The sequence below is a fragment of the Meriones unguiculatus genome, chromosome 6 (genome assembly GCF_030254825.1).
Source record: "Meriones unguiculatus strain TT.TT164.6M chromosome 6, Bangor_MerUng_6.1, whole genome shotgun sequence".
NCBI lineage: Eukaryota > Metazoa > Chordata > Mammalia > Rodentia > Muridae > Meriones > Meriones unguiculatus.
The window spans coordinates 41,901,037-41,915,147 of NC_083354.1; the positions used below are offsets into that span (position 1 = coordinate 41,901,037).

The window sequence follows — 14,111 nt, forward strand, 5'->3', positions numbered from 1 at the left end:
TGAGAACATTAAACTTTATTTTTGTGCATGCCCAATTTTCAATGCTTCTATTATTTCTAGAAGTGCATTCCAGGCTACCACAGATAACTGGCCATTTGTTCTCTATAGCAACAAGAAGATACCCACTCTCCAGAGTGGGGAAAATTTTCAAAGGATATTTGCTCTTCTCATTATAAAAGCTTACTGGACCAGTATGATTGTGAACACTTTTATCCTAGGCATGAGGGAGGCAGAGGCAGGAAGATCTGTGAACTGTGGAGGCCAGGCTGGTCTACATAGTGAGTTCCAGGAAAGCTAGGGTTGCAGTCTAAACATATAAATTAAAAACTCTGGAACCCCATTGGACACAAAATCAAGTATGAAATTAACATTCAAATATTAACTTTCTTCTTGTTTCTGGTCATCTCAGATCCTGCTAGTGTTAGTGTGTCTGCTAGTGTTAATATGTCAGCTGAGGACTGGTTTGGTTTCCCCATCCCTTTTCCCATCACTTGTTTCTGGTCCAGAGCTGGGTATGTAGCCTGATAGTCTGACTAGGACAGCAAAGAGAAGTATTCAGCCAGGTGGGCTTTTGGTTTTATTTAAAAATAATAATAATAATAAACAAACAAACTCTTTTATCCTAGCACTTCTGGGACAGAGGCAGCTGTATCCCTGTGAGTTTGCAGCCACCCTGGTCTACAGAGAGACTTCCAGGCAAACCAGGATAGTGAGACTGATATAAGTAGGTCAGGTCATGCTCAGACTCACTACGCATCCAAGGAAGATTCTGAACATCTGCCTCTACCTCCCAAAATGAGAGACTTTTGTCATCTGGCCTGGTTTAGACCAAGGTCCTGCTGTTAAGCAGGTACTTTACCACCTGAGCTATCATTGCCAGCCTTGTTTTTAACCCCTGCCACTCACTCAACCCACAACCTTAGTACTGAGACAGAACGAGAATTCTAGATGATAAAATTCTGCCTCCTTGTTTTACTAGCGCATAACATAGTACATAGCATTGTACACTGTGTGTACTTGATATAGCAGGGTTTTTTCTCTTTGAAGAGCGTTAGTTATAACAACACAAGTACCATGTCTCTTATACATACTTGTAATCACAACCCACTACACCTGCTGCGGAAGGTTGTCTTCTGACCTTCACACCTGCATATACAGTTACAAGAGAACATAAACAATTACTTTGGGGAAAGGATTTCACTATGTAGCCCAGGCTGGCCCAAAACTACTAAAACACAACAGACACACATACACAAGCACACAGGCATGCACACACAAAAAGTTTTTCTTTTTGTGTGTGGCTCTTGGAATTGAACCAAGGACCTGCCTCATTAAAGGCAAGCATTCTACCACTGAGCATTCTACCCCTAACCTTTTACAGCTTTTTCTTTAGAAAGGGATGATAAAAGTGCAGGCAAATATACACCAAGACTTAAAAAGAGAGACCATTAATTAGTTCCCTAACAGGTGACCATTTTTCCTTAATACATAATGTAATCAAGGTCTAATGACATCCATGACTTACAATGTAGCTCTAAGACCAAAAGTTCAGGTCAACATAGATTATACAGGGACTCTGAGGCCAGTTTCTCTGAAGATGAAATAAAACCAAACAACCTTTCTGAATTTGTTTGTTTATGTGTGTATTTGTTTATTTTGGTGAGAAAGAGAGACAGACAGACAAAGAAAAACAACAAATTGCAGGAAACAGTTCTCTCCATAATCTGGGTCCTGGAGAACAAACACAAGTCATCAGGGTTGGCAGTGAAATCTTTTCCTGCTGAGCCATCTCAATGGCCCTGAAGACAATCTTGATGTCATCTTCCTGCCTCCACCTCCTGAGTCCAGGGATTGCAGACATATATCAGGCCCACCTTCTCTCTATTGGATTGGTTTGCAGTGGTGGCCAGATGCCTAACCATGAGACATAATATAACATCACCCTATAGTCTAGTCTCAACGTGGCCTGCCTACCTACTCTCTTCTAGCTATAGGCAGCACTATCTACTATCAAGTAGAAACATTAAAGTCAAGGAGATCCAAAGAAATGAGTAAGTGACACAGCAGAGGACTCAAACTCATTCATTCACTGCTGTCTTTTTTTGCTTCCTCTTCAACCCATGCTAATGGCCTCCCCAGAGTTCCACATGGCCAACTGAGGGAGGAAAACAAAACAAAACAAAACAAACGTGATTTATACATGCATTTATACAACATGCTGATATTTCCCCAAACTGGGAAACTATATCGATATAGTCCCGGTGCTGACATAATGGCTGTAAGCCATATTCTTGCTCTAGGAACTTCAGTGCTTGCTTGACAGACTCATACTTTGTGGGTTAGGTTGGCCATGGTGTCAAGTGCGTGGACTCACCCATGTAACAGTCTCACCTACAGAAATCTTACCTCTCTAAAGCTAGCAAATATCCACAGAGTAGACCAACAATGAGACTGATTACGTCACCTTTCCTCAGGGGGACTAGCTAGACACTTGGTCATACTGGATTTCTTCCAAAGTGGGAGAGAAACATAAATCTTTTACTAATCAAAGGGGGGGGGGGGCTTTACGGGAAAACGTCTAAATCAACATCCTTGATGTTTCACATAGCTCTGCTTCTAACCAAGTGGGGGATGGGCATCTTAACAGTAAAGAATTGCTGAATGGCGCTCACGTCTGTGGGAGTCACTGGTTTCAGTCTATCCCATCACCTAGAAGGCCTGATTTAGAGAACTGTTTACTGTTCAGTTAGGAGACAACACTCTGAAAGGACTATCAGCGCATTGATTTAGAGACCTTACATGGTGCTGTCTCCCCTACTGCCAGAACAGACACATTTATAATCAAGGAGAAAGGTGGGCTCATTCATGTATTTGTTTATGCATGGGCTTGGACCCTGGGCCTCACACATGCCTGCCTCTGAGACATACCCTTTTCCCCTGCCACTCATCCTTCCAGAACCTAATAATCCACCAGAAAAAATGTTGCTTTCGCTCTGCCAACTGAGTTCTACTAATTTGAAAGTTTTAGTTTCCAAAGAAGAAAAACATCTACCAGCCTATACAACTAATAATGCAATTAAATTAGAAGATGGGACTGACTGCCAATTTGGTCACCTGGGACTCTATGCCACTGAATGTATGGGCTGAAATGACTGGGTCCAATTATAAAGAAGTTACTATATAATGAAAGCCAGGAATACTCTCTGTCTCTGGAACCCAGGCACCTCTTCACACTTTCTTGCCAAATATAGTGGAAAACTATAGGAACCAAAACCAGGCTAGATTAGGAAATGAAAGTTTGAGTCATTTCATTAGGTAAAGAAATTCAATTAGCTAAAATTCTGCCTAAAGGAAAATATAAAACTGCAATTTAGAAAGCCAAGGCACAGTGGTGTACATGTTTAATCCCAGCACTTGGGAGGCAGAGGTAAACGGAACTTTGTGAGTTTAAGACCAGCATGATCTATACAGCAAAACTCCAGGCCAGCAAAAAAGGTCACTAATATCAACAATGGTCTTATCATTAATTACACAAATGAGAACTACACGACAGATTCTTTTTCTGTCTGTTTTGTGTTTTGAGACAGAGTACCTTTATGTCACCCTGGATGACCTGTAACTCTCTAGGTAGACCATGTAGGCTTCAAACTCAGTGAGGCCTAGAAACATCTAAGTGCTGGGATTACAGGTGTGTGGCACTACACCCAGCTGAAAACTGTGATAGTTTTAGGTATTTCTTCTTTCATATATGTATTTTGTTTTGTAGAAAGGTTTTTTTTCTGTGTGTCCCAGGCTAGCCTCAAATTTGCGATGTAGCTGAGGATGACTCCAATCATTCTCCTACCACCACTTCCACAGTACCAGGAATGTAAGTGTGTGCAGTCCTTAACCAGGATTGTTTGTTTTGTTTGAGACAGGTGCTATGTATCCAAGGATAATCTTGAATTTGCTATATAGCCAAAGATAATCTTAAACTCATCATCCTGCCCCCACCTACTGAGTGCTGGGATTTCAGACTTAAATCACCAACACTTTTTTGGGGTTTTGTTTTTTGTATTTTGTTTTGGTCTTTTTAAGACAGGGTTTCTACTTGTAGTCTTGGATGTCCTGGACTCACTTGGTAGACCAGGCTGGCCTCGAACTCACAGAAATCCTCCCGCATCTACCTCCTTGAGTGCTGGGATTACAGGAGCACACAACCTGGCTTATGTATGTACTCCTAACCATTTTATTCTTTCCATTATTATGACTTATTGAAGATTAATTTATGAGATCAGCATGGTAGTTCATGATTGTAATCTCAGCAGCATGTAGGAAGCAGATACTGGAGAATTTAAAAATAGAGCAGGAGGGATCGATAGCTTAGCTGGTAAAAGTACTTACTCTCAACCTTGAGGACCTAAATTCAATCCCTATGCTCTATGTCTTAAAGGAGAGAACCTGCAGGTTTTCCTCTGACCTACACAAGTAAACCAATATACAACCCACCTCCCCTAAGCACACAAGAGAAATTAAAAATGCAATTAAATTTTTTAAAAAAATTATCAGACCCAGATATGGTGGTACACAATTTTGATTCCAGTACATGGGAGGCAGAGGCAGGTAGATATATTTGAGTTTGAGGCCAGCCTGTTCTACAGCGTGAGTTCCAGGACAGGCACAGCTACACAGAGAAATCCTGTCTCAAAAAGCCAAGGGGGGTGGGGGGGGGGGGAATATACACAGACACACACAACACACGCATACATTTATATGTATACATGTCTGTGTGTATGCGCATATATATGCATATGCATGAGGTATGCGTAGAAAAATGCATATAAAAGCTAAGTAGCCAAAATAATAAGATTGTCAGTCATCCATTTACTGCATCCCAGCTCCAAATGTACTTATGGGAGCCTGTTAACATTTCCTATGGCAGTTAAATACAAAGAGTGCACTTGGAAGGGTGCCTCTTCTTGATGCCAGTGTGGATGATAAAAAGTTTTGGTAAGTACCACTGTGAGCATCTTCATAGGACATTTCTGCCAGTGTTCCATGATGGCTTCCAGATAACTTACTTGGTAGCAACCCATTGCCTGAAGGAACTCGGCAATATCAATGAAGCCAAGTTAACATAGGGAGGACTAAAACTATGGTCAGAGAGGTGACAGGGATAACAAACAAAAAAATACGATCTATGTGCAGGTCCACATCAGACACAGGTGCACTACTTAACTGTGTGGTGCCCTCAGAGGCCAAAGGAGGGTGTAAGATCCCCAGGAAGTGTAGTTATGGCCATCTGTGACCCACTGTGTGGGTGCTGAGACCCCTGGAGGAGCAGCTAGGGCTCTAAGACATCTCTCCAGCTCAGCACACTGGATATTTTAAAGAATACATACTGCAGAAAGCAAGCAAAAGCAAGCTAGGAGACTAATTCAGGAGATCAAGGTGTAAGAAGTGGTCAGGTTCCATCTGTGTTTTTTTTTTGTTTGTTTGTTTGTTTGTTTTCTGAAAAACTGGATGTAAGTGAGAGAACTAAGGAAGACAGACAGATGTTCCAGCCCGTTTGCTAGAAGGGCAGAGTTTGCGTTTAATGAGAAGGGAGCAGATGTTCTGTTTGGGTCTTATTCTTTTGCAGGTGTTAAGGAAGGGATGAGTTCAGTTTAGGACACCTCAAACTTGATATGTCAGTTCTACAACCAAATGGTAATTTCAATTTCTAATCTTCATGAAAAGTTATATCTGTTCTTACAAAAATGTTCCATAACTGCTTAGCATTTAAACAGCATTTACATATTTATGTATTTCTCTCTACATCTTTTTCATTTTGCAAAACTAAAATTCTGTATCCAAAGACTAACTCCCCAACTCCTAGATGACATTTTATTTTTAAATTCTTTCCTTCTCTTTCTTTCTTTCTTGAGACAGGGTTTCTCAGTGTGTAATTTTGTACATCCTAGACTCATTCTGTAGACCAGGCTGGCTTTGAACTCACAGAGAGCCACCTGCCTCTGTCTCCCAAGTGCTGGGGTGAAAGACGTACGCCACCACCGCTGCCCAGTCTTTCCTGTTTCTATGGACTTGACTCTTCCAGGTATTTGATATAAATGCTATCATATGTAATTTGTTTTCTGTGATTAACCTGTTTTCTTTGTAGTGCTAGGGATTTGAACCCATGATCTTGAGCATGCCCGGCAAATACTCTATTATACATTCCTCAGCACTTAATTGGTCCCCTTTCAATTAGTGTGAAGTCTCATCATAAGGTTCACCAATGTTGTAGCCTTATCAAAAGCTCATATACCACATTTTCTTTAACCACTCCTGTGTAGATGGGACACCTGATTTGCTTCCATCTTTGGGTAACAGAAGGTTATAAATATGGGTGAACAAAAGTCTGGTCAAGTCCTTAACGTTAGTTTTGTTGGTAAGTCAAACAAAATCTTTCCAATTTTATTTTTAAAATGAGATAAAGGTCTCACTATGTAGCCCAGGCTATTCTCAAATTTGGCATCATCTCTTGCTGCCTTATAGTCCTAACTATTATAAAGTCAATAAATCTATTTTAAATTTTTTTGTTATTTTTTAAGGCAGGGTCTCATGTATGCTGGGAATAGCCACAAATACTGTATGTAGCCAAACCAAAGATGATTTTGAAACTTCTGATCCTCCTGTGCTTTTATATCCTAGCCACACTGTAACCACCACCTGGCCCACCCAATGATATTTATAAAGGGTGGTTTAACAACATTTTTGTGTTCTGCTTTGTTTGTTTTAAAACATCCATCTCCCTCTTCCTCTCCTGGGATCCCAAGACCTACTTCTGCATCCTAGGTACTGGGAGCACAGGCACAATCCTTTTTTTTTTTTAAATTGGTTCTTGTATACGGTATAAAATACAACAATTTTTAATATTTATTTTTATTTATGTACATGGGTATTTTGCCTGCACGTATGTGAGTTCCTGGTACTCAGAGGTCAAAAGAGGGTATCAGATCACCTGGAACTAGAGTGACAGATGGTTGTGTAAGCCGGCAAGTAAGTGCTGAGGATTGAACCTGGGTTCTCTGGAAGAGCAGTCAGTGCTCTTAATTACTGAGCCATTTCTCCAGTCCCATAACAATTCTTTATATATGAATATCCAGATTTCCCAACACCATTTGTTGAAAAGGCTATAGTTTCCCTAACAAATTATCTTGTCATCTTTGTCAAAACCATCTCACCAGATGTACAAAGATTTATTTCTTGGCTTTCTATTCTATTCCTTATTTCAACACCACATTCATTTTGTTGTTTTTGTTTTTCAGAACAGAGCCTTAGGTAGCCCAGACTAACTCTGATTCATGGTCCTCTTGCCTCCATCTTCCAAGCATCAAGATTAGAGAAATGTATTACTACTGTGCCTGGCACCTTGGTATCACGTGGCCTTATTTATTTAGCATAGGAAGTTTTGAAATCAGCAAGTTTGAGATTTTCAACTTTGTTCTTTTTCAAGATTGTTGCTACTCAAGGTTACCTCTTGCGATTTCCATGAAATTTCATGGTCAGTTTTTCTATTTTTGCCAAAAAGATTGATGTTTTAGGAGAAATCATTTCCTAATATGGCATAATAAATCTATCATTTCACTACCATTTGGAAGATCCTTCCAGAACTTTATAGCCAAATTTATCATTTCTGTGCATCCTTCTTACACAGGCTCCAGCATCTTTTTTTATAACTGGTTGTGTTGGTCATGGTTGGAGTGTGTTTGTATAGAGGCCAGGGCAACCTCAAATGTCATCATCAAGAATGCCCTTCAGCCAGGAATGACAGACAGCACATGTCTTTTGGGAAGGAGAGGCAAGTGCTCAAGGATAGATGGCCTGGTCTACATAGTGAGTTCAGTACAGTCAGAGTCAGGCAGCATGACCCTGTCTCCAAAACAAAAAAGAAAAAGAAAAAAAATAGGTAGGTAGGCAGACAGACAGACAGATAATGCCCTCTACCTCCTTTGAAACAAGGTCTCTAAATGGCCTGGAGCCCATCCCTTAGGGTGGCTGACCAGTGAGCTCCAGGGATACGCCTCCTCAGTGCTCCTGGCCTGCTGTGTAACAAGTCGTCCAAAAGAGAGGAGGCTCAAGAGCCTTGGGAGTTAAAAGATATGTACAGGAGGATAGAAACTTGGAAAATTCTTGAAAGCCCCTATTAACAGTTTCTGGGGAGTCAAAGCTCTAATCAGCCAAAGTGTTGAAAGAAAGGCATGTTGGAATCTGCCTGCTAGCTACAGGATTGCAGGTTTCCAGAGCCACATTGTAGTGGGCTTTCTGCTGATGCAGCTACTTTTGAGTTATCCCTGCTCCTTATGAATAACCCCTCCCCTGTTAGTAATCCCAAAAAAAAAAAAAAAAACGCTCATTGGACACTGGTACAATCATGACTTTGGTGTGTTATGAGTTCCCTTCTTGGTTGAGGACACATGTGTGTTTTCCCTGTGCCCAGGAAAAGTCTGTCACACATACTTTCACACCCAGCTTTTTACATGGGTACTGAGGACTAAACTCATGTCCTCAAGCTTTTGTGAGTCAAGCATGTTACGGACTGAGCTATCTATGCGTTATCTTTAAAGGGCTCTAAGAACACTAGAATTTGGTACTCCTCCCTTGTACCTACTCCCTTTGTGAGCTCTTTCTCACTTTTTCTTAATAAATCTACATTTTCCTAAAGACAAAAACAAGCAAAACAAAACAAACAGGAATTTAGTTAGTCCTAGAAATTTAGAAAGTTAATTTTCTATGTAGAATTTCCTGAGAAGAAAAGAAAGAAAAAGAAACAACAGGCTCTAATCAGCATTTAGAAGGCAGACACAGTCTTTAATTCGAGGCTACCCTGGTCTACAGAGTGAATTCCAGGATATCCAGAGCTACACAAAGAAATTAAAAAAAAAAAACAAAGTAAAAAAAAAAAAAAAAAACCCACAACTCTACAAAGCATTGATTGTTAGCTTGTTATTAGTGTTTCTCCAATCATTGGCTTATACTTAAAAAAAAAAAAAATACAAGAAGCAAACTCTTGTTTCTAAGATTTATGGAGGGAGAGACAAAAATAAGAATGTCTTGCCATGTAGATACTTAGGATTATAATGTAACATTATAACTGAACTTCATTTATGGCTTGTCAGTTCATGGATTTGTTGTTGAACCTATTCCTATTAAAGACTCACTTATCTGTTAATCCTTTATGTTTATCTGATGAGACAAGCGACAGCAAAAAAGCACAGAGCACACCTTCAACATCAGGAACAGGAGTCACACTATTCTGAGGCTAGTATGATCTTAAAATATCATATCACAGGAAGATTGTTACAATAAAAAAATACTATGTGCATGCACACCTAAATATACACGTACATTCATTCACACAGAACATGTGTGAGCGTATACACACACACACACATATAAATTTTTAAGAAAATCTTATTCCAATTACAATATAAACAGGCAGCAGCACTGCTGGATAAGCTACTTTTGCATATAGAAGCACTCGGAATTTGTCCATTATGCACTATGTTTTTGCCTAGAACACTCTCTAGCCTTCTGGTCTCACCATATTATCATGGTAAACAAGAAGGAAGAACCAAATCATAGGCAAGACTTGCTCCTGCAAGACACTGTCACACCTGTAATCCCAGTCACAGAGAGGCTGAGGCAGAAGAACTCTGTGTGTTCAAGGCCAGCCTGGACTATACATGTATATCAGACTAGATGACTAGCACAGACACTTTCCTAAACAAATTATTATTATCATTATTGCTATTATTATTACTGTTATTACTATTATTATTTTCTGCCATCACAAGTAACTTTTATGTTAGACATACCCATAAAAATGTTAGTAAGGACTATGAAATAGTCTTTAGGATATTTAAGTTCTACACTGAGTCGGTATGGTGGCATATGCCTATAATCAGCACTCAGGGAGCTAAGCCAAGAGGATCAACATAAATGCACCCTGGGCTACATGACTAGAACCTGTCTCAAAACAAGATGAAAATCTATACTGAGCTTTCCCTTTCCTGCCCCATTTTAAGACAAAATTTTGCTATCCTGCCTATGGTCTCCCATGTGCAGGGGATTGCAAGAATATCCCACCATCCTTAGTTTCCTTTTTGGTGTCTTTATTCCATCAATATACTATATTTGCAGTCTTATACACTCTGTATTTTTTTGCAGTCACCATATTAAATATTAATAAGCATAACAAACTTTATTAGATAAACCCAGAAGGTACTGAATTAACAATCAATATGCCACAGACACTGCCTTTTAAAAGACCCTTTTTGCCATTCTGCTAACTCAGCAGGTGCTACTAACAATCAATAGCCAACTGGGCTTTCTAACATTCAGATCTGGGGAACAGAAGGGTTTGAGTGGGAATGCTTGACCGAAGTCCATACAGTTACAGCACTATCAGGAGTGGGATCCAAAGCTTTGTCAGACTGATAACTCAGACCTCAAAGCACCATTCGTTTAAACTTCAATAACTCAGACCCCAGCCAAAATCCAGTTCATAAGGTGTTAATGTATGTTTATTAGTTTAATTTATTTAGCACAATGACACAGTAAAATGTCCCAAAATACAAAATTGTTAAAAGCCTAAAGTCACAGAAAATTACAAATAAAGCTATAAATTTATAAAATGCAAATAAATAAATAAATAGGCTTCTACATCTTCATTATTGAGTGAGGCAGGAGTAGAGGAGAAAATGAGAATTATCACATTTAAGTAGAGATACCCAAGCAGCCTGTGACCATCAAGGTAACAACACTTTTCTTTTTTCAAGGGACAAGCTACTTCCTAAGAAGCTATATACGAAACATTACCTTATTGCTTTCAAAATAAATATCTAAATGCAACAGATGGAGCTAACAAACTACATTAAATTTCATCTGGCTATTAACAGAAAACAAGAACATTTATATAAACTCATTAGGAAAACACATTAAAATTTTTAAACAAAATAAACATAAAATGGAAATAAAAGTGGCATAAACCAATGTTGGTTATGAAGTATGAGTATATGTGACCATTTGCTGCCTGGCACCTTTACCTACCTGTTACTTTAAAAAAAAAAAAAAGCTACAGAAACTGTTTTTAAAAAAGGCAACAGAAACATACCAAGCATGATTTTAAAAAGCAAATGCTACTATTTTGTTTTTAAAAGTTCCCTGGCCAACTCCACTGTCCCCAATAAAAAGGAGGGGGAAAAAAACAGTTAAAGAACTATGTTCTATTTGATGGTGTGCTTCCCTACAAGAAGAGTTTTCATACTGTTGTCAGCATCTTGGAAGATGAACTGTACCAGCCTCAGCCTGCCTAGACCTACTTTTCTGCACTTAGAGACACCAGCCTTGTGATCACATCCCTGTGGAAGGCAGAGCTTCTTCAACTACAGTCACTGCAAAAACTTTCCTAAATCTTCGGGTCATTCTGATTTTACCTTTCAAAAGTATATGGGGGGGGGTTGTTTTTGTTTTAAAGATTTATTTATTTAGTATGTATACAATGTTCTGCCTGCATGTACACCTGCATGCCGGAAGAGGGAACCAGATCTCATTATAGATGGTTGTGAGCCACCATGTGGTTGCTGGGAACTGAACTCAGGACCTTTGGAGCAGCCAGTTCTCTTAACCTCTGAGCCATCTATCTCTGCAGCCCTCAGTTGTTTGTTCTTATGATAGGGTTTCACGTAACTCAGGCTGGCCTACTACTACTCAAAATCCCTGACTCTTCTTACTGGAGTCTGAAATCTCAAGTATAAGCCACTACACACAGGTTTCAAAAGTAGTTTTATGTCAGAAGATTAAAAACAATAGGCACTGTAACTCTCAAACATAGCATAAGCTACTTCTTCTAATCTCTAGTAAACAGTACCTCAGAGGCTGAAGACCACCTTCCGTAACCAAAAGACTGAAACAAAGAGCACATTTCACACTCCAGTTCCTATATCAGAATTCTTCTAAGGTCTCAAACACGGCCTGGAATTTCTGCTCTACTCCTAAAAACCCAAAGCTTAATCAAAGGTTTCATAGTACTTATCCTATATGGTTCTAGGTTTTATGTTGCTTTAATTTTACTTATTTCTTTGGAAAAATGCACAAAAAAAGAACCAATGAGACAGATTAAGAATGTAAATTTTTGTTCCATGTAAAGGATTTTACACATAGGACTTCACCTGTGATCCACCAATTCTACTGGAATGTTGTAGAAAAAAAAGCCATTCAGAACTCAAACAGACCCTAGTCCTAAACACGCTTCCTGAGTAATCAAGCAATTGCACCAGAAGCCAGGCACAGTGACATCTGCCTTAGTCTCAGCTAGTAAACGGAATGCTTGAGCCCAGATGTCCAAGGCCAGCCTGAGTGCATAGTCAGAAGGTGGGCCGTGGGGTCAGGGTCGGGCCTGTCGGGCCACAGGCCTTCGCTGGATTGCGCTAGAAGCTTGCTAAGTGGGCGGTGCTTCTCAAGTGTTTTGAGGCTTGCTTCTCTGTTGTTCGGGAGACACAAGAGGCAAGAACATTACAACTGTTCCCACTTCTTTAACTTCCCAATTCTTATTTGGATACTTTATGACTACATTTTATGATTTTTTAAATCAATACACAATAATTGTGTTGTCAAATTTTCAGAAGAATCAAAGTCTAGACAAATAGGTAATATAGTTTATGATAAAAAAAATTGCAGCCCATTTTGCAATTAACAAAGACACTTAAAAATAAATAAAACACCAGGGTGTCATTGTGATGCCCTGGCTGGTTGGAACTCACAGAGATCCGCTAGCCTCTGAATACTGGGATTAAAGGTACTCACACCACAACATCCAGAACAAATAACAATTTCATTCAGAGAAATAATTTTGCAACTAGAAAACATTAATTCAAATTTTTAGTAAGGTGGAAAGAAACACCATTAGCCTTAAAGCCTAATCTTTGCTAAAAGCAAGCTCACGGAAGGAAAACAAAATGAGGGGCAGGAAAGGGAAATTCACTGCAGCTCGTGGCCTCAACCCCTTTATGAAAGCACAGATTCTCATTTTAGTTTTACAGTATGCTGATTCACACTGAATATGCAAAAAAGAAAAGAAAAGGCCAACTAAAAATGTTTAAATAAAAATGTAAGACTGAATTAAATGATAAAATAATTTAAAAGAGAACAAGGAAAAGAAATGACATTTGATGACCTTTATAAAAATACTAAAATCAAATTCATTTTGCACATTGTGCTCACAAAGGGAAAGGAGGTTCCATCAAGCCCTGCAGAACACAAGAGGCAGGTGGCTTGCTCAGGCATCAGCAGAAATAGGCCCCGAAGAACTACCCTCAGCTTCTTCTACATGGTGTCCAGGAAGGAAAAGCAAAGCTGCAAAATGCTGAAGGTTTTAGAAGTGTAACGGTGCTTAGGAAAGATCACTGGTCTGGTGTTGCGGCAGCCCCAGTGTTGAGAGACACTCTAGGCTTCTAGGAGGAGAAAAATAGAAAGGGAGGAAGAAACAGGAAGGGGAAGGAAAGGGCGGAAAAGCACAGGTCATTAGTAAACAGCAAGTTCAATACAGCAAGACGTTCCTAAAGTCCACTATGCCGTTTAGTTGAGGTGCACTTCTCTCAGCTCTACATTCTGAGGAAAACTGAGAGGCCAGTTTTCACAAAGGCACTGGGCCAGGTATTCTAGTTAGTGATGGCCACATGAGAAGCAAGTCACACCATGCTCCCCAAAACATGCAGTCTCCACCCCCTCTATTTCTTCCCATCTCCAGTGAAATCTGTGTACTCTCAGTAAAACACCCGCTTTTAAAGGCAGTTCAAGAAACCCAAACAATCTAGATGTGAACACTGAGTTTTTACCTCAGGAAGAAAAGTTATCCAAAACCAGGAAGCCCTGCTTTTATGGTGCCAATAGGCAAGTTACTACAGAGCTGGGTTCCCCTTTGTCATCAGGAAACTTTTGATGTTTCAATGCTGCCCCAACTACTGTATGTACCATTAAAATTTTTTAAAACACTAAGTCTCAGGGCTGGAAAGATAGCTCAGTGGGTAAGAGCTCTTGCTGCTCTTCCAGAGTACTTAAGTTTGATTCCCAGCACCCACATCAGATGA

The 14,111-nt window shown here is 39.7% G+C and overlaps 1 protein-coding gene across 15 annotated transcripts in view; it reads right to left on the reverse strand.

The window, feature by feature from the left end:
• The window catches only part of LOC110565770 (microtubule-associated protein 4), a 136,331-nt gene that overhangs the window by 61,711 nt on the left and 60,509 nt on the right, over positions 1-14,111 (reverse strand). The window contains exon 3 of one of the 15 annotated variants that reach the window (XM_060385224.1): positions 10,521-13,475. The exons of the other annotated variants lie outside the window; for them this stretch is intronic. Within the exon in view, the coding sequence (XP_060241207.1) occupies positions 13,468-13,475 (8 nt within the window). The 3' untranslated portion in view covers positions 10,521-13,467. Of the gene's footprint in view, positions 1-10,520; positions 13,476-14,111 lie in introns of those variants that run through there. 15 annotated transcript variants of the gene reach the window in all.